The sequence below is a fragment of the Typopeltis vanoorti genome, chromosome 19 (genome assembly GCF_054136105.1).
Source record: "Typopeltis vanoorti isolate ZY-2024b chromosome 19, IOZ_Tvanoo_1.0, whole genome shotgun sequence".
NCBI classification, from domain to species: Eukaryota; Metazoa; Arthropoda; class Arachnida; order Uropygi; family Thelyphonidae; genus Typopeltis; species Typopeltis vanoorti.
In genome coordinates this window covers 9,650,930-9,677,577 of record NC_143567.1, presented here as the reverse complement: position 1 = coordinate 9,677,577, position 26,648 = coordinate 9,650,930, and the positions used below count along the sequence as shown (strand labels likewise).

Below are 26,648 nucleotides of genomic sequence, written 5' to 3'. Positions count from 1 at the left end.
TTCTGTGTCTAAGCTTATCTTGGCACAAAGTTATAACTGACCATTTTATAAATTTAAATATATCAGCTGTACCAACCAACAATTAAAAATTTTGTGAATTGCATTCCATGTGGTTTACTTAATCTAATTACCTGCATGGAGAATGAAGAAGCGTGTTTGAGTGACAAAATGTTGATGTTCGTTAAAAAAATGAAAAGTGAAATTATACTTGTCTTTCTTAGCTTTAACGTGGACCATAAAAACATCTCCAGCAATTTTCAGACATTTTATTGTAGTTGGTTTTGATACAAAGCAGGTATTCTTATAATATGTCATAATATATATGTTATGTATTATATTATATATATATTCCAGACATTATTTGAAATTTTAGCAAAATGAAGAAAATACAGTGAATTTGCATTATAAAAGAAGAAAATTTACTGTAAAACTTCAAGGCATTGATGGCAATAGTGAAAGTGAATCTTCTGATAATTTGAAAACAGATAAGAAAGAAGTTATACGAGAAATATGGAAAAAGAATTTAAATGAGGTAAGTGATAGTGAAACAAATATTATTGCGTCAAACCAGCATTTGTAGACACTAGATCTTATCCATCCTGACAAATATATATATATATATATATATATATATATATATATATATATATATATATATATATATATATATATGGGTGTATTATGATGTTGTGCAGTTAATAATAACTTTTATTGGAAGCTATGATAAATTATTTTATCATAGCTTCCAATATTTTATCATTGCAAAAGGAAAAATTTTTAAATATATAATAGTAAACTTCTTCAAGTGTCATCCCCTAGAAGGAGGTTGGCAACCATGTCATGGAATTTTTCTTTCTTTTGCTGCTCTGGAACATTTATGGTAATTAAAGTCAGTCCAGTCCTTAATGTCTTCGAACATTGTCTTGGGTCTACCCTTCTCCCTCTTTTTCCATCCAGTTTCCCTTCTAATATTAATTTCTAAATGCCTTATTGTTTAGTTAGATGTTCAAAATATTTAAGTTTTCGTTCTTTAATTATTTTCATTAATGTTCTTTTCATTTTTGCATTCTTTAAAACATCTTCGTTTTTGTAATAAGTTTAGTTTAATCCTTTATCCAAGTGTGAGCAAACAAAGTTTGTGCCTGAAAGCATCTTCAGGACTGGGGTAAGGTAGTGCAACACCAGGCAACTCGTTGTAAAGGTGGAGAAACTCTCAACATCTTAGTTTTTGGTGTTGTACTACCCAAGTGATCACTTACACTTGGGCTCGCCGATAGTTTTTTCGGCATGAAACTCGATGGATTTCTATCTGAGTTTCGTACCCGGCTATAAAATAAAACAGGATTTACTATCTCCCTTTAACTTAACTTATGTCGCCGGTAAAATAGCCTTTTGGCTTATTATCTTCATTTTTCATTTTCTCTGTCCATGGTATTTTTAACATTCTTCTGATGCTGCACATTTTGAAAGCCTCTAATTTTTTCTCTGCTTCTTTATTTAGAGTCCAAGTTTCACTGTTGTAGAGAAGGCTTGACCAGATATAGCATTTTATTAATTTTTTTCTTGTCTATATTAATGTCTGTGGATGGTAGAACAGTTTTCATATCAATAAAGGCTTTTCTTGCTATCCCTATTCTTCTTTTTATTTCTTTAAGGGAATTTCCTCTATCTGTAAACATTTGGCCCAAATATGTAAAAGACTGAACCTGTTCAATTTTCTTTTTGTTAACAGTTATGTTTAATTTCTTATTTATTGGTTCTTTTGAAATAATCATGCACTTTGTTTTGTTTAGGTTAATATAATAAACTAAAATATTAATAAAATAGAGCATTGAAATGATAATGAGCAAGTAGAATATCTTCATGAATATGTTGATATAAAGTGGTGTTACCAAGGTAAAGAAGACTGAATAGTAAATATAAGATTCATTAGGTAATAAAGATGAAAGAGGGTGGGGGGGAATACCTATAGTTATGAGTCACACTGAAACACACATAGGAGACAAGAGAGTGAAAGGTTTGCAGTAGTGAATTCCTTTTAAAATAGCATTAATTGCTATGGGAATTTGGTTTGCTCTAATGACATTTGGCTGTTATATATATATATATATATATATATATATATATATATATGATACTAAGCACAAATATTAACAAATCTATTTGAAGATAGTTTCAAAAATAAGATCTGCAGAGAAGCAATTCATGAAGAGAGGTAATCATAGAATGCTCCTGGATAGTTAGTTGCGATGTGTTCTTAGAGAATAATATAATAAATTTAGTTTAATCCTTTATCCAAGTGTGAGCAAACAAAGTTTGCGCCTGAAAGTATCTTCAGGACTAGGTTAAGGTGGTACAACACCAGGGCAACTCATTGCAAAGGTGGAGCAAGCTACCAACACTCCTATCTCGGTATCTCCTATAATGCAAAACACATCTCCTTGCAGATATGTCTAATGTTATGCATTAAGGGAAGGGCCAATACCCACTAGATATGGGTAGTGGCCCTTCATGTTGACTTGTCAAGGACGACAGTGGCATTACCTTTATCCGATTTTGTTATGATTATCTCTTGATTAGCTTTCAATGACTTGATTGCTGCTAATTCAGTTTTTGTAAGATTGCTGTGCAAAGTTTTCTTATTATTCAGCACATTGCTGGTTTCTAATCGAATTTATCGGCTATATTAGTAGGAAGGGACCTGATGCCTCTATGTGGTATATAAAATCCAATTTATTCACAGTTTTCGGCACTATTGCGTAGTTAAGACCTTTATCCAGTAGTGCAAGTTGACCGTTATTTAATATGTGGCTAGATAAGTTGATCACATGATTCTTGCTTGCCGATGATTGGTTGCTCCTTGTCTCACTTGTTTGTTGTTCACTGTTGGAGCTGTTTACTGGAGAGGAGCTCTCCTGATTGGTTGGATTCATATGATTGGCAGTCACATTTCGCCGTTGTTTCAAAATGTGGAATTTGGCCTTAAGTTTGCTTTATTATTTTCTAGGATATATTAGGCCGAATTGTCAGTGATTCTTTCCAGCATGTGTAGGATATCTGGATTTATATAACTCAATAGTTCGGATTGCAATTTTGAAACCTGAATTTGAGTTAATGCTAGATTTTTTGCAGGCTGTTTGGATTTGTTCTCTGAGTATTGCTTTCTCTGTGCGAACATAGATACGAAGTGCTTTAGCGGACATAAATTTCTTTTTCAGCTTGATGCAGTTAGGAATAAGATTAGTCTCTGCATCTCTTATAATGGTGTTTGCCACAGTCTCTGATCTCCTACCAATTTTTTATGAATTTATTATGTCACCAAAATACAATTATAAAGTGGATTAGCCAAGTAGATTTTCATTGCAACACCACTGATGGAATGTTGCATGCATACAATACATCGAGCTTTTTGTTGATTTGATCACCTTGCCAACTTCTGATATGAATGAAGTGGCATGCATATATACAAAACTATTTCAGTAGAGAACAGTTTAGGTTTTTGTGACAATCCTACCTATAGTGTATTTTGTACTATCCCCTCAATGTTCATATAATCAGGAAATCCTTCTTTAGGGACAGTAACAAATATGATACTTTTTTTTTCAAGCAGCTTCAGTTCTCCTATAAGCAGAGGAGTTGTCTGATACATTTGATTGTCTGATACTAGAACAACCTTGTTAAAACCAGCATAGTATGCCATAGTGAATTTCCTGTAGAACAGCATATTTGAGTGGGATTTTTTTTTTAATTTATTATTATTATTTTTTTTTTATTGATGGGCTTTTATTGTGAGTGAGTGAGTGAGCTTATAATAGTGTTTAACTATTATAAGCTATCTGCTGCATCAACTGTATGCTATTGTGAATGTACTCTAGAAAGTTTTACAATTGGGTTACAAAGTATATTATAATTGACAAGAAATTCTTGTTTTAATCCTTTACATAAATGTAAGTAAACAAAGTTTATGCATGAAGTAACTTCATGACTGGTCTACTTGTACAGAGGCTGTTGACTCACATCAGTTGTCTCAGTATCGCATAATGCAAAACCATCATGGAAAGGGTTACTACTCAGACTGATTTGATCTTTATTAAGACAACCAATGTATAAGTGAACTTTAATTCATTTATATATTATCTGAATTTTAACATACCCAGAAGGGTATGTTAAAATTCAGATATCCCACAAGTTTAAAATATATAAATGAATTAAAGTTAGTCAGTGATAAAGTATTTGAAGGTAGTTATTTAAATGTGAGTTTGTTTTTTTATATATCGAGAGCAAGATGTTTTGAGATGTTATTTTAATATTTTTAGCTGCTGAAGTCTTGCTTAGTTATAAAATAAATGTGTTTAAATTACATATTAGCAATTAGTTATAATTTTGTATGAACTGTCAAGTTTTGTAATGCTTGTGCTTTTTGTATATAAACATAACATTGTTTATGAAACATTGTCAATTATGAGTGAAGTGAAAGTTACCGCTGTAATTCATGTTTTGTAAATAATTAAAAGAACTTACCTCGGTGCATTAGAGATTGAGAAATGAAGAATTGTTATAAATTCTGGCTGTTTCATTGTGAAATTGTTATTGAATAAAGTTTTCTGCACTGTGAAGAAGGAACTTTGTCGTTTCAATTCCAACACTGGAAAGCAGTAATGATGGCTCACAATGGTGGACTTGAACTGAAGTTTCTCCGTTACATTTCTGAGCATGCAAAAACGAATGTTATCAAACATTGCTAGACATTCAGCTATCCAAGAAGTAGAAAAGGAACCCAGCAGGAGAAAAGTTGTGGGGTTTGTGTCTTTAATACATGAAGACTGGACAGAAGTTAGAAGAGCAAAAGTTAGAAACAGAAGACTGAGAGAGGATATCCTTATAATAAAGAGATAAGTGTGAAGTTTTTAGTAGTTATTAATTCATATAGGATTTATTTCAGTTGAATCTGAAAGGAACTGTATTGTTTCCGGTTCATATAGAATGGGCTCAGTAAAATTGTTATATTTAGGATTCTCAGTCAGATAGGTGATTTCTAACTGTTGGAAAATTTTAGTTATTTCTTCAGATGCTTTCATATAGAAGGCAAGGTTATTCCAAAGTGTTGATAAGGTTTTAAGAAGAATGTTGAGACTTTCCTATAGAATGTTAATTCATTCTAAAGTGACATAGTTTTATTTGTTATTTCAGTGGAGTTTGCTGTTACTTTCATACAGAAAGTGAAGTTACAGAAGCATCTTGGATGATAGCAAGATATATTTCTTCAGTGTTCTGTGAGTTAAGTTGCAAGAAGAATTTGATTTTCTTGTGTTGCTATCATATAGAAAACAGCTTTGTGTCAGTCCTTCTCCTGTGTGAACTCAAGAAAGAATAAAAGTTCTGTAAAAGGCAAGATACTAAAGATTTTAGGAATTTTGTCCAGAAAGAAGTTGTATAGTTATAGTACTTTTCTTGTTGTGATTTGATGAAAATACACTGGCACTTGCATAGTAGTTAATTTGATGACATATATTTACATTATTTGTAAATTATTAAAGAGTTTTATTTTGGCTACAAAAATGTTTTTAGACTCAATCTCTTAATGGGTTAATAGGTCAATTTAAGAGGTTAGATTACATATGAAATATTGTGGGATACGAACCTGTGTGCAAGGTTAATTGGACGATTAGTTTCAGTGTTTCCTTTTTATTTTGGAATTTAAGAGTTTTACTTACTCACACACTTGGAGTGTTGTGAGTAAGTAAAAATCTATACACAAACACACACACAAGTAGACTATTCATGAAAATACTTAATGTGCAAAATTTGTTTGCTTATGATTGGATAAAAATTCAAAACAAGAATATAACTTGTCAAAATATAATATACTGTTAGGAATGCTGACCAATTAGACAAATGTTAATCAACATCAAATTCCTGCCATGTACCCTCAAGGGGTGTACAGGATATGATAGTACTACGTGAAAAATTTACATCATTACTAACTTCCTATTTACAATTTTCCTCCAAATCAGTCTGTTACTTGTCAAGACTCCAACATTATCAGATCTTATATTTCTATCGTCTAAAGCACTTTGTACCCTATCAATCCACCTATATCTTGGTCTTCCTCTGGGTTGTTTTCCTTCCAACCTGGCAGAGAACACTTGTTTTAGTAATCTTTCCTCGCCCGTTCTGTTTAAGTGATCATATCACCTGAGATTAGCTCTGCTAACGCATTCCTGAATACTGACAATGTCAAGTTCTTTCCTAATATCCTCATTTTTAATATGATATTGCCATTGATACCATCTGTTCACGCCTCTAATCTTTCTCAGGACTCTCATATCTGCAGTCTCTAGTCTTTGGTCAAGTGTTTTACTTCTGACCCAGCTCTCAGATCAATAAGTTAAAACTGGTTTGAACACTGTCTTCTATATAGCTAATTTAGTGTTCCGACTAATTTCTCTCTTATTCCATATGAATTTATTCAATTGACTTCCTGCTATACCAGCTTTGTTGATTCTGTTGTCTATTTCCATATTTAATTTACCATCTTTACTAAAAATCGTGCCTAAGTAGCTGAAATGTTTTACTTGTTCCACAGGTTCTCCGTTCACAACGCAGTTGACTTTTCAACGATTCTACCCATTTTCATTGTCTTGGTCTTTTTATTGCTGACCTTCATACCATATCTATTACAACAGTTATTCAATTTAGTCACGGAATCTTCCAAACTTGTAGCGGATTTATTTAGAAGTGTGACATCATCTGCATAAAGCAAAGAGCTATCATTAACATCTCCAATTCTGATAGCGTGTTTAATACCGCTTTCTTTCATAATGTGATCCATATCGATAATGAATAACAGACGGGATAATTTACATCCTTGTCTCACACCAGATTTAAAATTAAACCATCTTCCTGTACTTCCTTCAATTCTAACTGCTGACTTACAACTCAAATAAAGACTAAGTATTGCTTGATATAATGCCCCATTGACACCATATAACTGTAGTGTATTGAATAGCTTCTCTCTTGGCACCTTATCGTATACCTTTTCCAGATCAACAAAACTTAAATACAGATCTTTGTTATATTTCCATGCTTTCTCAACTATTTGTCGTAAAGTTAAGATCTGATTCTGACAGCCTCTGTTTGGCCTGAATCCAGCTTGTTCTTCACCAAGATTTTCTTCCACAATTCTTCTCAACCGTTTCTCAAGTATGCTTGCATAAATCTTGCCAGGAATACTCAGTAGGGAAATACATCTGTAATCCTCACATTCAGTTTTATTTCCCTTTTTATATATGGGTACAATGAGAGCTCTACTCCAATCATCAAGAATTCGTCCCTCTGTCCAGGCCTTCTGAACTATGCAGTGCAGCCACTGTTCATCTACTCCTGCTGCCTTTCCACATTTCAGGCCTTTGATAGCTTTTTCTATCAGGTATGTATATGTATTATTGACTGTATGCCTGTTGAGTGTTTTTTTACCACTGTGCTATCACTGCTTGTTTCATTTAGCAATTTTTAGAAGTAATTAATCCATACTTCAAGGATATCTCTTTCTTCCATTTTCATGTCACCTTTATCATCTCTAACCCTCCTTTTACAGCACTCTTTCCTCTATTTCTAAGCTTCTTCAACAACCTCCAGAATATTTTGCCACCTTCTTGATATTTATTTTCTATATTCTTGCCAAAGTCCTCCCATGACTTTTGTTTAGCTAGTTTTACATAGTGTTTAGCTTTCTTACATTTGTCTCTGTATTCTCTAAGAGCAGAAGCTGACTTATTTGCCAGGAACTTTTGATATGCTTCATTGCCTCTTTAACTTCCTGTGTCCAACATGGAGTTCTGATTTTTCTATCCTTGCAGACAACTTCACCACATGTGTCTCTAGCTGAATCAATCAGGGTTTTCTTCAAGGCTTGCCACTGAATCTCTAAGGTTTGGTTCCAGTTCTCAAACGCTTTCATTTTTCCTTCAATAATCTTTGTGTATTTTAGTCTACAGTTCACATCTGAGAGTTGCTCAACTTTTATTCGCTTTAAAACTTTCTTACATGTCATTCTTTTCAATATGAAATTCAATTTTATCCTTCTCAAGACTAAATAGTGATCACTTCCAATTTCAAATACTCTGCACACTCTGGTGTCCTGCATCAGGGAGAAAACATCACTATCAACAATAACATAGTCAATGAGACTTTTCTTATTCCTTGCCTCTTCTCTCCATGTGAATTTGTGCACATTTTTATGTTGGAACATGGTGTTAGTAATAACCGGTCCATGTTCTGAGCAGAAATCCAACAGGTATTTGTCATTATTATTAGCTTTGCTCTTTTCTCCAAATTTTCCCAAAATATTTTTGTATGTCTGACAATCATTTCCTACTCTGCTATTTAGATCCCCAACAAGGACCAACTTTTCCTTTTTCATTGTGTCAGTTGCGTTTTCTAAAGCATCAAAAAATTCCTCCACTTCTACCTTAGTAGAACCTTCTGTGGGACCATGGGGACAAATAAGTCTCATTGTCCAATTCCCCATTCTGATGTTTGCCCACATCACTCTACTTGAGACTGACTGCCATTCAAGAAGATTAGCCTCATATTTTGTGTTGAATACTATGGCTACCCCTTCTTTTCCTTGATTGTCATTGCCTGAATATAACATTTTGTATTTATTGCTCAGAAAGAGCTCACCAGTTTTGGTCTTTTTTGTTTCAGTCACCCCTATTATGTCGATCTGGTACTTATCTAATTCCTCAGCTAGCTCCATTTCTTTGCCATTCAGGCTTCTTACGTTGATAGTACCGATCTTTAACTCTGGTGATGTTGAATTGGGGTTTGTTTTCAGATTTGTTCCAGTAGCTGACTTTTCGCTGTTCGCCCTGGTTCCCTGGCGAAAAGAACGGGGGCCTTGCACAACCGGGCGACGGCTCAGCCGACATGAAATTTTGTAATGTTGTACTATCATTTTGTATTTTGGTTAGGAACACTTTGAAGAATAATATGTGAGAGTAGTACATTGAATCATAGACCAGAAATTAGTCATGAAATGTTGTTTTGGACTGATATAAATTTCCAGTGATATAAATTTTAGCTAACTTAAGGCAGTTAGCTAGAATTGATGATGATGATATAAGATGATAAGCAGTGTCAGACTAACTGTACTACATTGACAAGGGCCATAAAACAAGTGCTCATAAACTTGTGTGGTTTTTGATTATGTTATACCAACATAATTTTAGTTTCAGCAAATCCAGAGTAGAATGTGTTTGGCTAATTACCAAACTGTCATCTGTTTTCACTTATTCACTAAGTAGATAGCATACTGTAGGATATTGAGTCAAAAGATCCAAATACTTTTCTTTTTGTCCCTTTCTTTTTGTTCAAAGAAGAACCTCTTAACTGGAGAGCAGATATAGAAGAACCTCTTAACTGGAGAGGCTGCAGGTTCGAATCCTGCCATGAGCATGGATGTTTGTGATTGTCTGTGGAAATACTAATGGTGGCAGTCGGCAGTGGATAGCGTTGGTGTAGTTGCGGTCAATTGGTGGCTTGTGAGTGGTGGAAGCAGAGTTTTAGAGTAGATGCCCTCTCTCTATGAGTCTTTGGACTTACTGGAGGTGACAAATAATAATAAAAAAATTTCCTGATATGTATCCTCAAGGAGTGTTAAGTTACTATGACAGCACTACATTATTAAGTTTATATTATTATTAATCTCTGATCAACGGTTTTCCTCCAAATCAATCTATTACTTGTGGCCACTCCAATATTGTCATATCTAAAATTTTGTTATTCTAAGACACTTCTAACTGAATCAATGCACCCAGACCTCGGTCATGCTCTAGGTCTCTTTCCTACCATCTCAGTATTTCTATTTAATTTTATTCCCATTCTATTTAAATGTTCATAAAACCTTAGATTAGTTCTGCTGATACATTGTAAATGCTAATAATGTCAGACTAACTGTACCACATTGACAAGGGCCATAAACCGTTCTTAATATGATTCTGCCATTGATGCCATCAGTTCACTCCCCTAATTTTTCACAGAACCCTGATATCTGTGGTGTCTAGTTCTTCAATCAAGTGCTTTATTTCTAACCCAACTCTCATATCCATAAATTAAAACTGGTTTAAACACTATCTTGTATACCGCTAGTTTGGTGTTTTTCTAATTTCTCTCTTATTCCATATAAATTTATTCAGCTGGCTACTCAGTTTTGCTTATTCTGTTGTCTATTTCCTGATTGAACCTGCCAACTTCACTAAAAACTGTGCCTAAATAGCTGAAATATTTTACTTGTTCTATAGGATGTCCATTCAGAATGCAGCTGAAGTTTTCTATGCTCCTGCCTATTTTCATAGTTTTGGTCTTTTTATTGTTGATTGCTTGTCAAATTGTCACAGCTATTATTCAATTTAGTTAGAGAATCCTGGAAACTTGCATTAGATTAGTACATCATCTGCATAAAGCAAAGACCTAAGTTTGATATCTCCAATTCTAATATCAGGTTTAATGTCACTTTCTTTCATAATGTGGTCCATATAAATGATGAATAGGAGTGTTGATAATGTGCATTCTTCTCTTACTCCTGATTTTATATCAAACCATCTTCCTGTTTTCCTTCAATTCTGACTGCTGACTTACAACTTAATTATAGATTATGTATTGCCCTGAATAATGTTCCATTCTCCGAATATAATTATAGCGTCTTGAAAAGCTTTTCTCTGGCACCTTGTTATATGCTTTTTCCAGACCTACAAAACTGAAGTACAGATCCTTGTCATACTCCCATAATTTCTCAACTGTTTGTCATAAAGTGAAAATCTGATTCTGACAATCTCTTTATGGCCTCAATCCAGCTTGTTCTTTTTCCAGTTTCTCTTCCACAATTTTCTCAGCCTCTTTTCCAGTAAGCTTGCATAAATCTTACCTGGAAAAGAGAAATTAGAGTAGAGTAATTTCTCTAAATTTGTTATATTCAGCTTTATTTCCTTTTTTTATAGATAGGAACTATGAGAGCTCTATCCATTTCCAGTTTTTGATGGCTTTTTCTACCTCAAATGCATTTTTCTGAAATTTTCCTACTTCTCTAAGCATCTAAGATATCCTTATCTTGAATTTTCTTGTTACCTTGATCATTTTTGATTCCTTTTATTGTACCCCTTCCTCCATTTCTGAGCTTTTTCAATAGCCTCCAGAACATTTTGCCATCTTCCTGATATCAAAGTCTTTCTTCCCATGACTTTTGTTTAGTTTTACATATAGCTTAGCTCTCTTGCGTTATTTCTCTGCATACTTTTAAGGCATCTGCCAACTTCTTTGCTAAGAACTTTTGGTATGCTGTCTTCTTTTCTAGGACTACTTCAACTTCCTGTGTTCACCATAGTGCTCTTATTTTTCTATCCTTGCAGGCAACTTTACCACATGCCTTCATAGCTGAATCAGTCAATGTCTTCTTCAGAGTTTACCACTAAGACTCCATAGTTTGGTTTTTGTTTTGAGCTGTTTCATTCTTTCTTTCTTCAGTAATGTTTGTTTAGTTGAGTCTAATGTTTACGTGTATCAGCTGGTCAGCTATTCAAATTCTGTTTAAAACTTTCTTACATACCCTTCTTTTCAATGTGATATTCAATTTTATCCTGCTTAGCTTTATCCTGTATACTCTTGTATTCTTTACAAGCTTGATGATATCACTATCACAAATGATATAGTCAGTGACACTTTTCTTATTTCTTGTGTTTTCTTTCCTCTTGACTTGTGCATATCTTTATGTTGGAACATGATGTTATTGTTAAACTGTGAATGAAATTGTTTTGTAGATTTTTGTTTTATTTTTCATTCACATTTAACATAATATACCATATACCAAGCAAGACTTGTGTAAATATTATTAAATGTAAACAACTTATTTTACAATTTAATATTCATATAACTACCTTAATTTTGCCTAATATTTAATTATTTAATCAAAGATATATGTATTAATAGTGATAAGACTGTATTAAATATTATTAAGCTATTTTAATTATTACTATGTTAATATTATAAGAACTTGTATTTAATAATTTAACTGTGCATTATTTGAAATGTAAATATTCTCAATTTATTCCTGTTTGTGAAAGTTTAACGTTATGCAATACCTCAATTTTATTATATTTTGTTTGGTTGTCATGGAAACGTATGTAAGTGAACGAGCACGTTTTTGGAACAGAACGTGGGGAGAAAGCTGAAAGTTTACTAAAAAGGAATTAGTTAAAGAGATCACGAGAAGAATTTAGGCGGGAAAAACGGATATAAAAAGGAGGAACGCTGGAAAAAGGAGAGCATTAGAGATTTATTAGAGAGGGATTGGCATTATGTTGGAATTGGAGCATTCGGCATTCGAAAATCACAGTGCGATAATAGCGAGTCGGCAAGTCATTCAAGCAGCTAATAAAGTCTACTAGTCAAGAAGCAGTTAGCTAATAAGTTGTAGAGTAACAATTATAGCTACGGAAAACAGCTAAGAGACTATTAAATAGACTAGCGATACTTGAATTGAGATTTAATTTCAGCGCCGACCTTTCAAGGACATATGGAACCTTGAAGCAAATTACGAAGTTTCTAGAGAATAGTAGAGCTATAAAATTGAAGTTTACCGTTAGCTGTGTTAAGAATTATAGTGCCTAAAGAATTAATTGAATGCAGGAAGAATGAACAACTGTGCATATAAGACCTCAAGTTAAGAATTATTGTGTGTTGCCTTATTTCATGAGTGATCAGTAGTACTTTATGCAAGAACGTTTGTTTATGTGTGTAGTGACCGACGATTAATTCAGTTATTGCTTAGAAGATTTATTTTAATGAGTGCCGTATACTGTTTAAGTGTTTACAGTTATAAAAAGTGTTTGTGTGTAAGTTAAAGAAGAAAAAAGATTATCGGTAAGATTATTCCAACCTTTAATAATTCTATACAGAGAAGTGTGTGAGTTTCATCCTAGAAATTCCCTATACTAACAGTAACTGTTGCGGAGAATTAACTGAAGTGTAAAATTAAAAGTGTTTGTTTGTGAAGAGATGTTACTGTGAATTTTATTGTATTTTGGAACTTATGGAACTGTGAGAAGACTGTATTAGAGATAACAAATTTACCATTGTCTGAGTTTGCATGACTGTATTGCCAGGAAGGCTGAAGTGTTTCTAATAACTTAATCAGTGATTTGAAGTTAAGTGTAAAATTTGTGATTTCAAAATTAAATGTTTGTATTTGTTAATCAAAAGTTGTATTTTGCCTGAATCTCTTTTACTGCACCATTCATAAAATATTCGAACCAAAGCGGGTGAATTAAGTAAGTTAGATATACTCGGCCAGTATATATTTTAAGGAGAGATAGTTGAAGGTTGATTTTTCTTCAATTCTTGAACTAATTCAGATATGGGGTGGCGCAGTCTTTAAATATAAATTTTCTCTATATTTGAATTAGAAACCAACTTGCAACTATTTTTAGGTTAAGAACATCGTAGTAAATAACATGTCGGATCCAAAGTATAGATTAAGAACAAGTAGGATCCAACATTAGTAATGACTAGTCTGTGTCCTGAGCAGAAGCCCAGCAAATGCTTGCCATTCTTATTAATTTGCCCTTTTCTCCAAATTTTTCCCAAACATTCCTATGTGCCTTATGGAATTCATTTCCTACTCTGCTGTGTAGATCTTCAAAAGGACCACTTTTTCCATTTTCTCTTTGTCAGCTGCCTGTTCTAATGACTCAAAAAATTCCTCCACATATTCCTTAGAAGAACCTTCTGTGGGACCATAGGCATAAATAAGTTTCATTGTCCATTTCTGCATTTGAAGTTTTCCCACATAACTCTACTTGAAACTGCCTTCCAATCAAGAAGTTTATCTTCGTGTTTGGTATTAAATGCTATCAGTACTCCTTCTTTTTCTTGGTCATTTTTGCCTGAATATAAAGTCCTATATTCTTATTATTTAGTAAGATCTTACTGTTTTTGTCTTCTTTGTCTCTGTAATGCCAATTTAGTCCACATGGTACTTTTCCAATTCTTCTGCAAGTTTAATTTCTTTTGCATTAATACTACTTATATAATGGTTTCTATCTTCAGTTCATCTATGTGGGTGTATTATTATTATTATTATTCTAGATACTGAGTTTAAAGCTTGTTCCTGTAACTGACTTTTCTCTGTTGCCCTGGTTCCCTGAAGAAAACAGCAGGAATCTTGTTTAACTGGGCAATGCACCCATCTGGCATGAAATCCCATCATGTTGTACCATCATATGCATTTGTGGTTGAAGCCAGTAGAGAGTACAGCTTGGTCGGCTAAGTCCCAAATTGCCAGCTCATCCTCGTTCGTTCAGTACTCAGTAGATACCTACTAATGGGGCCCACCACTTGAAGGTGAGGATTAAGCATTAGGTCAGAAGCCTCAGTTGAATTTTTGCATTCCTGAATGGTGATCTGGAGGTCTCCTTCCAGTTATATGGCTTTGAACATTAAGTGACTCACAAATTCATGTATATATTATTAGACAGCATGTATTAGTTATTAGTATTCTGAAATGGAGAGTGCTTTTAAATGTCAACATTTGCTAAAATATCTTGGGTATGATTTTAAGACCATTTGTTATACAATCACATGCATCCATAATTTGAAAGATGAATCTCGGGAGAAAAAATGCAATATAAGATTCAAATTTTAAGTGATGGCATTTGAAGTATTAGCATTATAATGTGCAGACTGTGAAATCAGTATGGACCTATATTGTATTTATTGTACAGTTTTTTAAGGTGACACCCCAGCATTTTACATAAAATTTAAAAATGTTGTATAAAATCTAAAAATTAATATTTAGATATTAAAATATCTAAATTTGTTTAATATCTAAACAAATAGCATTTATTGCTTCAAAGAGTTGTTCATCTATTCTTCATCTCCATAATCTTGTATTCTTTAAACTCCTCAAAATTTGTCACTCTCAAACAGATGCTGGATCCTCAGTAAAACTTGGAGCTTTATTGTCAAAATCATTCACAGGGTTTTCATCACTTTTGTTGACAGGTGTCTTCTTCCCACATAACATCATTGTCAGTATTGTCTGTTGCATTAGAGATACAGCATTTTGTGTAAGATGGTATTCAGGTGATAGTTTGAAATGTGAATCTCAAATGTCTCGCACGGTAATTTTAAGTGCCTTGTGTCATTTTGTTTGCTATGCATCTTACATTGTAATGTTTAGTGCATCCACTTTGACAGGCTGACAAGATATCTTGTGAGAAATATGCTTGTCTTGGCTGATGAAATATCTCACCAAAATGACTTTTATACATTGGAATCCCCCAGGACCTACACTTGGTGTATCGAAAATAGAGCATGTTCAGTCCTCCTGCCTAGTAAATTCTCTCTAGTTTACCACATGTTCAATTGGTAGTGATGCCCATGCCTAAGTAAAATCCCTTAATGATAGTTAAAAATTGATATTTGTTTATTTTCAGCATGTTTTTAATGCTGGAAGTAATTTCAGCATTTCACTTGAAAATTATAAGATTTTGTGCCTTGATATATATGTATAATACACACATTACATTTTGGAACTTGTCCCAATGTTAAACTTTGTATTATACATAAAAGAATACAGTTATTTTTAAACTGTAAGAAAACCGTAATTTGCCACCCAAATAGCAAATTACTTGTTATACTGTACTCTACTGAGGAAGTCAGTAAACTTTATGCAACTCAAAATAAATGTTTAACTTCTTACTAGATAGACCATCTTATCACAAATCTTCAATGTTACAGCTTAAATAATAATCCCCCCCCCCCCAAGGAGTATCTTCTGTTCTAGAATTACATATTCATAGATATGACTTCCACTTTTAAATGTATAAGTGTTATGTATTGCACAAAGGAGGTTTATGAGAATTAAGTTCTGAACCTTTTTATTTTCACCTGCTCTCTTTGGAAAATCAAAAGGCATTAGTGAATTTATTTATTTTTGCCTTTTATTCAGATTGTGTAGTGTTATTATCAAGGAAGTAAGATAATAAATTTTTGAAGAAAGAGCCATATGGTTTCATTTTGCTGCTGTAAATTAAATAGAAATGAGGGATATTAAAGATTCAACCTTATTTTAAAGCTAATATATGTAGAAATATTGAAAATTTGACCAGAGAACTTATGAGAATACAATCCTTGTCATCATTTGCATTAGCTTACACTACTTTAAAGGTATATGAGCACTGCCCAGGCATCATATATATATATATATATATATATATATATATGATCCACACATGAACAGCCACAAAAACCTATAGCACATTAGTGCCATGTGTGGGCAAAAGGAATAAAAGAAAGGGGGAAAGTGTTCACATTTTGTTTGAATAGCTGAAGATTGTAATCTTTGGGTAAGGCAGAGTTGTGGGAGACTGTTCCAAAGAACAGAAGTAGATGAAATTAAAATTGGCTCGGTGAATTTCAAGATGGACTGTAAAAGAATGTTGGTTAGCATTGCTGTTGTTCTAATGATTTTAGAGAAGAGAAGAGTGGAGGAAAAATAGTGTCCAATTCAGCAGAGCACTGTCCATTTAAGTATCTGTAGAAGAGGCACAAGGCTGAAACTGAATGTCTGTGAGAGAGGGATCAATAATTAGCTGGATTTCCCTCTTCTGGATAGAATTGAGCAATCTTAGAGAGGATTTTGGAGCATCTCCCCAAATATGGGAGCAATATTTCTAAGTTGGGCAGATTTGGGATTTGTATTGAGTTAGCACCCATAAAGGTTGTGAAGTAGTGTGTTGTTCAAAAAAGTACGCAAAGTTCTTTGGCTGCTGCAGAAGCTGTAGTTGAAATGTGGTTGTGCCAGGAAAGATCAGAGGTGCAAGTTAGTACAAGAAGAAAAATCTGATTGTGTTTGGATATCTCAGTATAATTGAAGGTAAGGAGAAGGGATGTTAGCTCTTTCTTGCGAGAGATCAGACAGGACTGAGTTTTGGTAGCATTGAAATCAACTAGGTTGTTCTTGCCTTATTGGGATATAGCTAGGAGATCAGAGTTCATGTCACATGGTGGATCTTGAAGATTCTAATATTTGAGCACTACAAGGCTTGTCAAATGAAAAGGAGGAATGGAGTATACTATCATTGGCAAAGCAATGGATAGGATTGGAAGTCTGTGAGAACAGGTCATTTATATACAAGAGGAAGAGAATAGGTCCAAGAACAGAACCCTAGTGTACTCCTACACTGGTGGGGAAATCTGAGGAGATGAAGCCATCCACCATGACACATAGTGAGCAACCAATCAACCAGTAAGAAAGTTGGCAATTCATTTGCAGAGTGTGGAAGGCAGACCATAGTATGGCAGTTTACTAAGTAGGCCCATGTGCCAAACCCGATAAAATGCATTTGAAATGTTGAGGGCAACCATGTGAGTTTCTCCAAATTTTTCAATGGATTGAGTCCAGAGGGTGAGGTGGTGAAAAGAAGATCAGCTGTAGTTCATGAGTGGCGAAATCAGTACTGCTGGTCACTGATTAGTTGGCAGGTCTCTAAGTGGTTCAAGAGTTAGTGGTTGATGACCTCCATAATTTTAGTGAGAACAGAAGTGAGAACATTTTGACAATAGTTCGTTGGTTGACTTTTATGACCTTTCTTTGGAATGGACTAGATGTGGGTCTGTTTCCATGCTGTAGGGTAGATGGTAGTTGAACAGGATAGATTGAAAACGCATTACAGAATAGGTGTTTGTTCTGGGGCACATTTTTTAACACAATAAATGGGATACCATCAGGACCAAATGTCATGTGTTCAGATTATTAAGGATTCTTTGGATTTCCTTTTGGTGGAAGACTCGGTGACATAGAAGGAGCTGTTCTTAGTGGAGTAGAGGGAACTTTGCTCTCCACTTCTCCACTCCACCATGTAGGAATTGGAATAGAAGAGTGATGCCAGTAAATCAGCCTTGTCTTTAGGTAAGATAACTATGGTACCATCTGGATGTGAGAGTGGTGGAAACCTGGGCAGACAGAAGTTGCACCCAGTGGCCTTGGCAAAGAGCTGATTGGTCCCTTGCCAAGGATTTCATTGGTCTGACAGCTGTTTCGACTTGGTTGGTTCTCTTCAGAGACCAAGCACTAATAAAACTCAAATATATGGAAGCCTGGGCATTGCTAATGTTTTTTAAGTAGTGCATCTAATTCCGTTGATGAGGATTGTATTCTCATAAGCTCTGCTCAATTTTTTTTGAAACTTTCAGAGTTTGTACTTCAGCTTTGAAATCATGTTGGATCTTTAATATCCCTTTCTATTTAATAAGATAATAAAACTGCTGAAAACCAAATTTATTGTACTTTATCAGTATGAAAATAATCAGGGAGAATCATCAAAATTGAATTGTTATAGCGATTGAACTGAGAACCATTTATGCGGGTTTCTACAGTTTATTAATTGTTGATTTCACTATGTTATTTTGTCACTAAAAATACGTCAGTTTAAATAAAATTGGGATGAATTATTTAATTTAGGTAACGATCCCAAATAACACATTTTATTGCAGTCCATCCAGCTAGAGTTGTATATATTGATGGACAGATAAAACATCTAATAAGTGCATTGGCATTGCAATATAAATGTGCGTAAAATTGAAGAGGTAGGTGAAAAAAGTAATATAGATGAATACATAGATTATGATTAAGATATATTTATTATTTATTTATTGAGAATACATAGATATTCATATTAATGCAAGCTTTAAAAATTCTTCATAGGTAAAATCGATTTTGGGTTGCAGTAAAGATTATGTAAGATTTTGTTCTGCAGTTAAAGAATACAAAAACAAACGAGATGTGAGAAAATTTTCTCAAGAAATGGTTCAAATATTTGAACATGTGCCAGGTGGTGATAAAATACTAAAGAGTAGGTATTTTCCTTTAACCATTTCTTTTAATTATATTTAATATCTATCAGATTAACAGTAATAATCCATCTTATGATGCTTCACTTTTTGATGTTCTGCTCATATATGACAGTTTTCAGTAATGACCAATTTATATGATGCTGCATATGCTCACATGATGATTTTAGTGACATGACACCCCTGTGAATCAGCTGCAGTTTTCATGAACTCTTTGTTTATGATGTTGTTGCTTACTGATCTCTCTGTATTTTGGTGTTTCGCTTGAATTATCATCATCATTAGTGTTCTGTCTCTTGCTTCCTCCTTCATTTCCTGATATCCTCTTGTGCCCATTATATCATCAAGCATCATTAGTCGTCTCCTTCCTCTTGGTCACTTTCCTTCAATTTTCCCTTCTATCATTCTTTTCAGTATGCTGTCGCCTCTTAATATATGTCCTATCCAGTTATGCTTTCTTCTTCTTATAACCACATTTCAAATGCCTCCAACATTTTAACTTCTTTCTTCCCAATTGTCCATGTTTCTGACCCATATAAGGTCATACTCCAAATATAACACTTAATAAGCCTTTTCTTTATATTTTTATTCATTTCGTTAAGGGAAAAGTTGGTCCTTGTTGGGGATCTAAATAGTAGAGTAGGAAATGATCGTCAGACATACAAAAATATTTTGGGAAAATTTGGAGAAAAGAGCAAAGCTAATAATAATGGCAAATATCTGTTGGATTTCTGCTCAGGACATGGATTGGTTATTACTAACACGATGTTCCAACATAAAAATGTGCACAAATTCACATGAAGAGAAGAGGCTAGGAATTAAAAAAAGTCTCATTGACTATGTTATTGTCTATAGAGATGTTTTCTCACTGGTGCAGGACACTAGAGTGTACAGAAGATTTGAAATTGGAAGTGATCACCATTTAGTCTTAAGTAGGATAAAATTGAATTTCATATTGAAAAGAAGAACATGTAAGAAAGTTTTAAAGCAGATAAAAGTTGAACAGTTCTCAGATGTGAACTGTAGACTAAAATACACAAATGTTATTCAAGAAAAAAATCAAAGAGTTTGTGAAAAAGAACTAAACCTTGGAGATTCAGTGGCAAGCCCTGAAGAAAATATTGATTGATTCAGCCAGAGAGGCATGTGGTGAAGTTGCCTGCAAAGATAGAAAAATCAGAACTCCATGTTGGACATAGGATGTTAAAGAGGTAGTGAAGGAAAAGAAGAAAGCATATCAAAAGTTCCTGGCAAATAAATCAGCTTGTGCTCTTAGAGAATACAGGGACAAATGTAAGAAAGTTAAACAAAAGTCATGGGAAGACTTTTGTTTAGCTGAAGAAGGTGGCAACATATTATGGAGGTTGTTGAAGCTCAGAAATAACAAAACAAAGACAATGAAAATAGGCAGAAGAATTGAAAATATCAACTGCATTGTGAATGGAGAACCTACAAAACAAGTGAGACATTTCAGCTACTTAGGCACAGTTTATAGTGAAAATGGTAAATTAAATATGGAAATAGACAACAGAATCAACAAAGCTGGTATGGTAGGCAGTCAACTGAACAAATTTATATGGAGAGAGAAATTAATCAAAACACTAAATTAGCTGTATACAAGACAGTGTTCAAACCAATTTCAACTTATGGATCTGAAAGCTGGGTTAGAAGTAAAACACTTGACCAAAGACTAGAGACCACAGATATGAGAGTCCTGAGAAAAATTTAGGGACGTGAGCAGATGGCATCAATAACAATATCGTATTAAAAATGTGGACATTAGGAAGGAACTTGACATTGTTAGCATCCAGGAATGTGTTAGCTGAGCTAATCCCAATGTGGTATGGTCACTTAAACAGAATGGGCAAGGAAAGATTAGTAAAACAAATGTTCTCTGCCAGTTTGGCAGGAAGAAGACCCAGAGGAAGACCAAGATATAGGTGGATTGATACAGTAAAAAGTGCCTTGGAAGACAGAAATATAAGATCTGATAATGATCTTGATGGGTAACGATTGATTTGGAGGAAAATTGTAGATAGGAGGTAATGATATAAGATTTTCACTATCGTATCCTGTACACCCCTTGAGGATACATATCAGGAATTTGATGATGATGATAAGATATGCAAAAATGTGTCTTTAGACTCCAAGAGGATTCTTAAATATTAATGATACTGCAAATAGAAATAAATGCAACAAAATGTTTATATTATCAAAGAATAATTGTTACCTTTCGTTTTCAATTGCAACAGTCATATTTTCTATTCAAGTTATTGAACTTCCTCCCACCAGGGACTCTTCAATAAATTAACTTGTATGATTTTTAATCCCCCCCCCCCCCAAAGTCAAAAGTGTCAGACAATTTGAGTAATATAATATACAAAGGAATATTGGATTCCTCCTACTGTCACAAAAGACTAATCAATCATCCCACTTCTCCTTCCCCAAAGCATCTTTTGATTCATGTATGGATTTTACTGACTTTTATGTTAATTTTGAGATATTTTTACTTTGTTTTAAAACCGAATAAGAAACTCAAAGATCAGAATCAAAGAGTTTCATGTCGAATATAGTAACTATAAACGTATCGGTGACTACTAGCATAAGCTAAAGCACGTAGTTCAAGTACGTAGTACAAACTAGAGCAACTCGTAGCAAAGGTGGAGAAAGTTCTGATCGTTATTCCTAGTATTTTCCGTAATGTAAAACCCATCTCCTAGGAGATATATGATGTTATACATTATGGTGGGAGGTCACTACCCAGGCCAGTTTCGATCTTTATTGAGATCTCATCAGTGAGTAGCTAGACCAAAGTATAATACTAAGAGTATAGGAATTGCGATCAGAACTTTCTCCACCTTTGCTACAAGTTGCCCTAGTTTGTACTACATGAACTATGTGCTTTAGCTTACGCTAGTAGTTGCCAATACGTTTATAGTTACTATATTTGGCATGAAACTCTTTGATTCCGATCTTTCAGTTTCTTATTCGGTTTTAAAACAATGTGGGATTTAATATCCCCTTAATTTAAATAATGTTTACATCACTGAAATGAAGCCTATTGCCTCTTTATTTTAAATAATATTTTTACATATTTCAAATTTTTGTATTTTTAAGCTTGATTTTCTGCTGTCCAAAAATTAGCACTGAGATTGTCTTTCTTGAAAACTTCAGTAATCACAGTTAAACTGACTTCCCTTCTTCCATTTGCAACAATAAAGCAGAAAGACAGGCTAAGGTGTTTCTACTAGCATTGGTCTTACATAGATTGTCATCTCCCTAGCAGAATACTTGATAATCCTCTCTACCTTCCCAACATACTTGATTTCTTCATGTGTGTATGATATTAATAATAGTTTACATGTATGTAGAAAAATTTAATTTATTAACTCATATATTTCTTCTTTGTTATGGAATCATTCTCAGCAAGAGAAGAGAAAGAAAATCAGTTGATAATATTCAAAATGGGAGCTTAAGACACGAGTCACATAACATCTGTTTACTTTCTTATGTCTTAATCACAGCTGAATAAACCTTATAATGCACTAGTAGAGTTCAAAAGGAAACAATGGTTAGCTATTTTAATTCAAATACAAGGCTATATAACTCATTTATTATTATAAAAATAAAAAGAATGAAAATTATTATTATTATTATTATTTGACACCTCCAGGGAGTCCAAGGACTCATCGAGGGAGGGCACCTGCTCTACAACTCTGTCTCCACTACTCTCAATCCACCAACTGACTGCAACTACACCAACTCCATCTACCACCCACCACCACCACTAGTATTTCCACGGATGATCAAATTTAAATTGACTGGAGTATAGAATCTTGGTTTGATTCTAAAAAACTTTGTATCTTGTATCAATGGTTTGATAAGCAAGGCCAGACTTATTGTATTCCAGGAGTTAGCAGGATGGAGGCCATTCTGCTAAAATTAGATTATTCACCAGTTATTATAGTGCAACGAGGGCATTAATATTACTGTAATTATTTATTAAATTTATTTACTAATATGATTAAACAGCATAAATTTTATTTCTTTTTAAAACAGCAGAAGATTTTTTGAATGTTTTTTGATGAAAATATTTTTCATATAACTGTTCAATGTGATAATTTCCTTTCTAGTAATGTAAAGAAATAGTTTTTGTTGTGAGATTCTGTAGTCTCAAAAAGTTAGAGACACTGGTCTCGGAGAGTAACATTGAGTTATTTTGTGGAAGGTGGTAAGAAATTTAGCTGAAACATTATCGCTGCAGCTGATTTGATAGCAAATGATAATGGGTGTCAGCTCTATACTGCAGGGCTATGCTGGACTGAGGACGTTGCAGGCAGAGTATTATTATTATATGTAGCAAGTTTCCCATTATATTAATGTGGAACTTGCTACAAGTTTTTAATGAAACTAAAGAACTTTTAGTCATGGTGAACACATTTGAATTTTAAGTGCTGCATGGGTACAGTGGCTAAGTTGATCACATTGTATAGCTTTAATGTTGATGAGAGCATCAACTCGTTGGAATAAGGAAGTTATTTTTCTATTTTGCAATGTGTTGATGTCTTTCTTATGGAATTGTGTGTATGAGGATAGATAGAAGAAATTTGTCTTGGAGTTTGAGAAATAGACAAAGTTGGTAGAAATATACAAGTTTGTAGGGAATCTTAAAGTATTGATGCATGTGACATTTTGCAAGTCATGTCAGGTGGAGGGGAGAACTTTGGGTCATCCATGGAATCTGAGTAAGGATACAGTTAGAAAGCATGAAAGTGTTGGGCTCTTCTTATATGTAGCAAGTGTGCAGAATGGGCTGCCATAAGATGAAATAGCTTCACTGAATTTGTTCCAGGAAAGATATATGTAGGCCCTTCCTAGTGGGTCCTTAGGCTTTATAGAACAGCCTGCATAAATAATATAGTATCAACAATTTTTGTCACCTAATTTCTGTATTTTTTACTTTGTGCCTTTTCTTTAAATTTCCAGTATGCTTCTCTTAGTTGTTCATCAGGATATTCTGAATTTCTGTTTTGTCAAAGAACCGGATTCAGATTTATTAACATCCATCAGCTTCTTTCTAATAGAAGTGCAATTTACAATTTTTCTTGTGTAAAAGAATTATCTATTGTCTAGAGAAAACTAGAAAGAAAGCTTTTTTTTTCCCCCCTGGAACTTTAGCCACTTATATTGGATGGCTTCATTAATAAGTAACATTAGTGACGACTTTCACTGAATTAAGTAACAATTCTTTGAATTCAAATTTTAACATTGCAGCATTAATATCATCTTCACCAGGAGTTTTTTTTTTAATCTCTTGAATAGTATTCTTGACTTCATTGTTTCTGGTCTCATTATCCAGTGATAATCCTGTCATTAAGAAGTTGGAGGTTCTTACTAAAAATTAGTTACAGTGTTTAAGAAGATTTTTTTGTGAAACTAAATAGAAAGCTTCCCCCCCCCCCTAGAACTGCCAAGTACTGAAATAATAATAATAAAATCTAGAGGTGTAGGGAGTGAAAAAATTTTTGTAGTGGTAATAAAGTATTTGTTATTTAGATGTAGTTTATATTGGAATAGCTAATTTGCAACAAAAAGTGAAAGTGCTATTTCATATAAAATTTTCATGATGGTTTATAGAAAACCTATAATCCATCACATAATGAAAATATATTGATGAATAGTGCTGAGTATACATACTTTTGTTAGATGTAGGATTTTTAAAGTTACTGTTGTTGAAGTGTATATTTTCACACAAACAAAAAAACTTTTCTTCCTCAGTGAAAAGTTGTTGTTTTTGACTGCTGAATCAAGAAAAGAAGAAAATAGCAGCACTTACCTTTGGAATGCATAAAACACTCACTTCCATAAAAAAAAAAAAAAAACGGAGAGGGGAATAGGTGAAAGATAAAAAAATCATTTTCACAAATGCACATAGGTATATGCATATATGTATATATATACATACATAAATATATGTATGTATATGTAATATACATACATATATTTAAGTTTCTTAGTGGTTACCTTGTCAGCAGTAGGGGCATAGACCTGTATAAGATTAATAACTTAAGTTTTAATAACATCCTCCTGAATAGGAGATTAAGCTGAACAGTGACTTATTGGCAAGAATGATACCAAGATTGAAGAATTTTAAGATCAATTAAAAGAACTGATGAAAATTACAAAGAAACATGATATTAACATCGCCATGGTTAATTTCAATGCTAAAGTTGGGAAAGGTAGAAGTGGAGATATAGTTGGTGAACATGGACTGGGAACAACAAATGAGAGAGGAGACAATCTTATTCAATCCTGCCAAGAAGAGGAACTAACAATCACAAATACATGGTTTAATCTACCATCCTAAAGGCTATATACTTGCCAAATTACCACAGGATAATAATACAAATATAGTCAGAAACCAAATTGATTACTTGCTAATTAATCAATGATTTCAAAGTTCCATGAAGAGTACAAAAACCTATCCTAGTGCAGATATTGCTTCTGATCATAATCCACTGGTGACAGAGTTAAAACTTGGGCTGAAAGCTATATTTAAGAAACATCAGCAAAAAAGGTTTGATCTAGGAAAGTTAAAAAACCCAGAGATAAGAAAAAAACTGAGTCAAGATCTGAATCAAGAGAATAGAACTTATCAAGAATGATGACGTCATTAGGGGTGCTGAATCATGGAACAAATTAAAATCTGTCTTCATAGAGAAGTGTACCAATACTTGTGTCTTGATAGAGCAGTAAAAAAAAAAAAAAAAAAAAAAAGATTGGATAACTGACGAAATTCTTTCTGTCATGGATCAACACAGATCATATAAAAATCATAATCCAACAAAATATAAAGAGATTCAGAAAATTTTTAAAGACAAAATCAAAGAAGCAGAAGAAATCTGGATGAATAAAACATGTAAAGAAATAGAATTTCTAGATGAAAAGCATGACAGCTTTAATCTACACTGAAAGAGACCTCAGGTATATTTAAGAAAAAACAGCTAAGTATCCTTCGAAACAAAAAGGGATAAATAATATCCAAAAAGAATGAAAAATACAAAAATGGGTGAAATATGTAGACAAATTCTTTACTGATATCAGACAAAACCCAGAAAATACTTATGAACAGATGGAAGGTCTATGGATTCTAAGATCAGAGGTAGAATGTGTGCTGAACTCAGCTAAAAATGGTAAAGCTTTAGGCTCTGATAGAATACCAGCAGAAATAGTAAAGTTATTAGAAGGCAACAACATTATTATATTAGTAAAGCTATTTAATAAGATCTACAATACAAGCATAATCCCTCAAGACTGGTTACAGTCAATCTTCATCATGCTATCTAAAAAAGCAAACGCAAAAACTTGTAATGACTATAGAATGATCAGTCTAATGATTCATGTTCTCAAAATGTTTCTGAAAATAATTCAAAAAAGAATGTACAGAAAATGTGAAGATACCATCAGAGATACCCAATTTGGCTTTAGAAATGGTTTGGGAACAAGAGAGGCTCTTTCTGTTCCTAAATCTTATTCTAAAACAAAACAAGGAAGTATTCATTTGCTTCATTGACTTCCAGAAAGCATTTGACGAAGTCCAACATCCTAAAGTGATTGAATTATTAAAAAGAATTGGATTAGATGGTAAAGACATCAGAATTATTGAAAACTTATATTGGAACCAAAAGCATCTGTTTAAGTTGATGACATTATTACATACCCCATTAACATCAAACAAG

The 26,648-nt window shown here is 33.5% G+C and overlaps 1 protein-coding gene across 1 annotated transcript in view; it reads left to right on the top strand.

Annotated features, from left to right (window-relative positions):
• LOC150095845 (regulator of telomere elongation helicase 1 homolog) overlaps positions 1–26,648 on the top strand; it is a 332,736-nt gene that overhangs the window by 247,117 nt on the left and 58,971 nt on the right. Inside the window, exons 16-17 of the mRNA XM_090409544.1 lie at positions 374–532; positions 18,764–18,911. Coding sequence (XP_090265670.1) covers positions 374–532; positions 18,764–18,911 — 307 coding nt within the window. The remainder of the gene's footprint in view (positions 1–373; positions 533–18,763; positions 18,912–26,648) is intronic.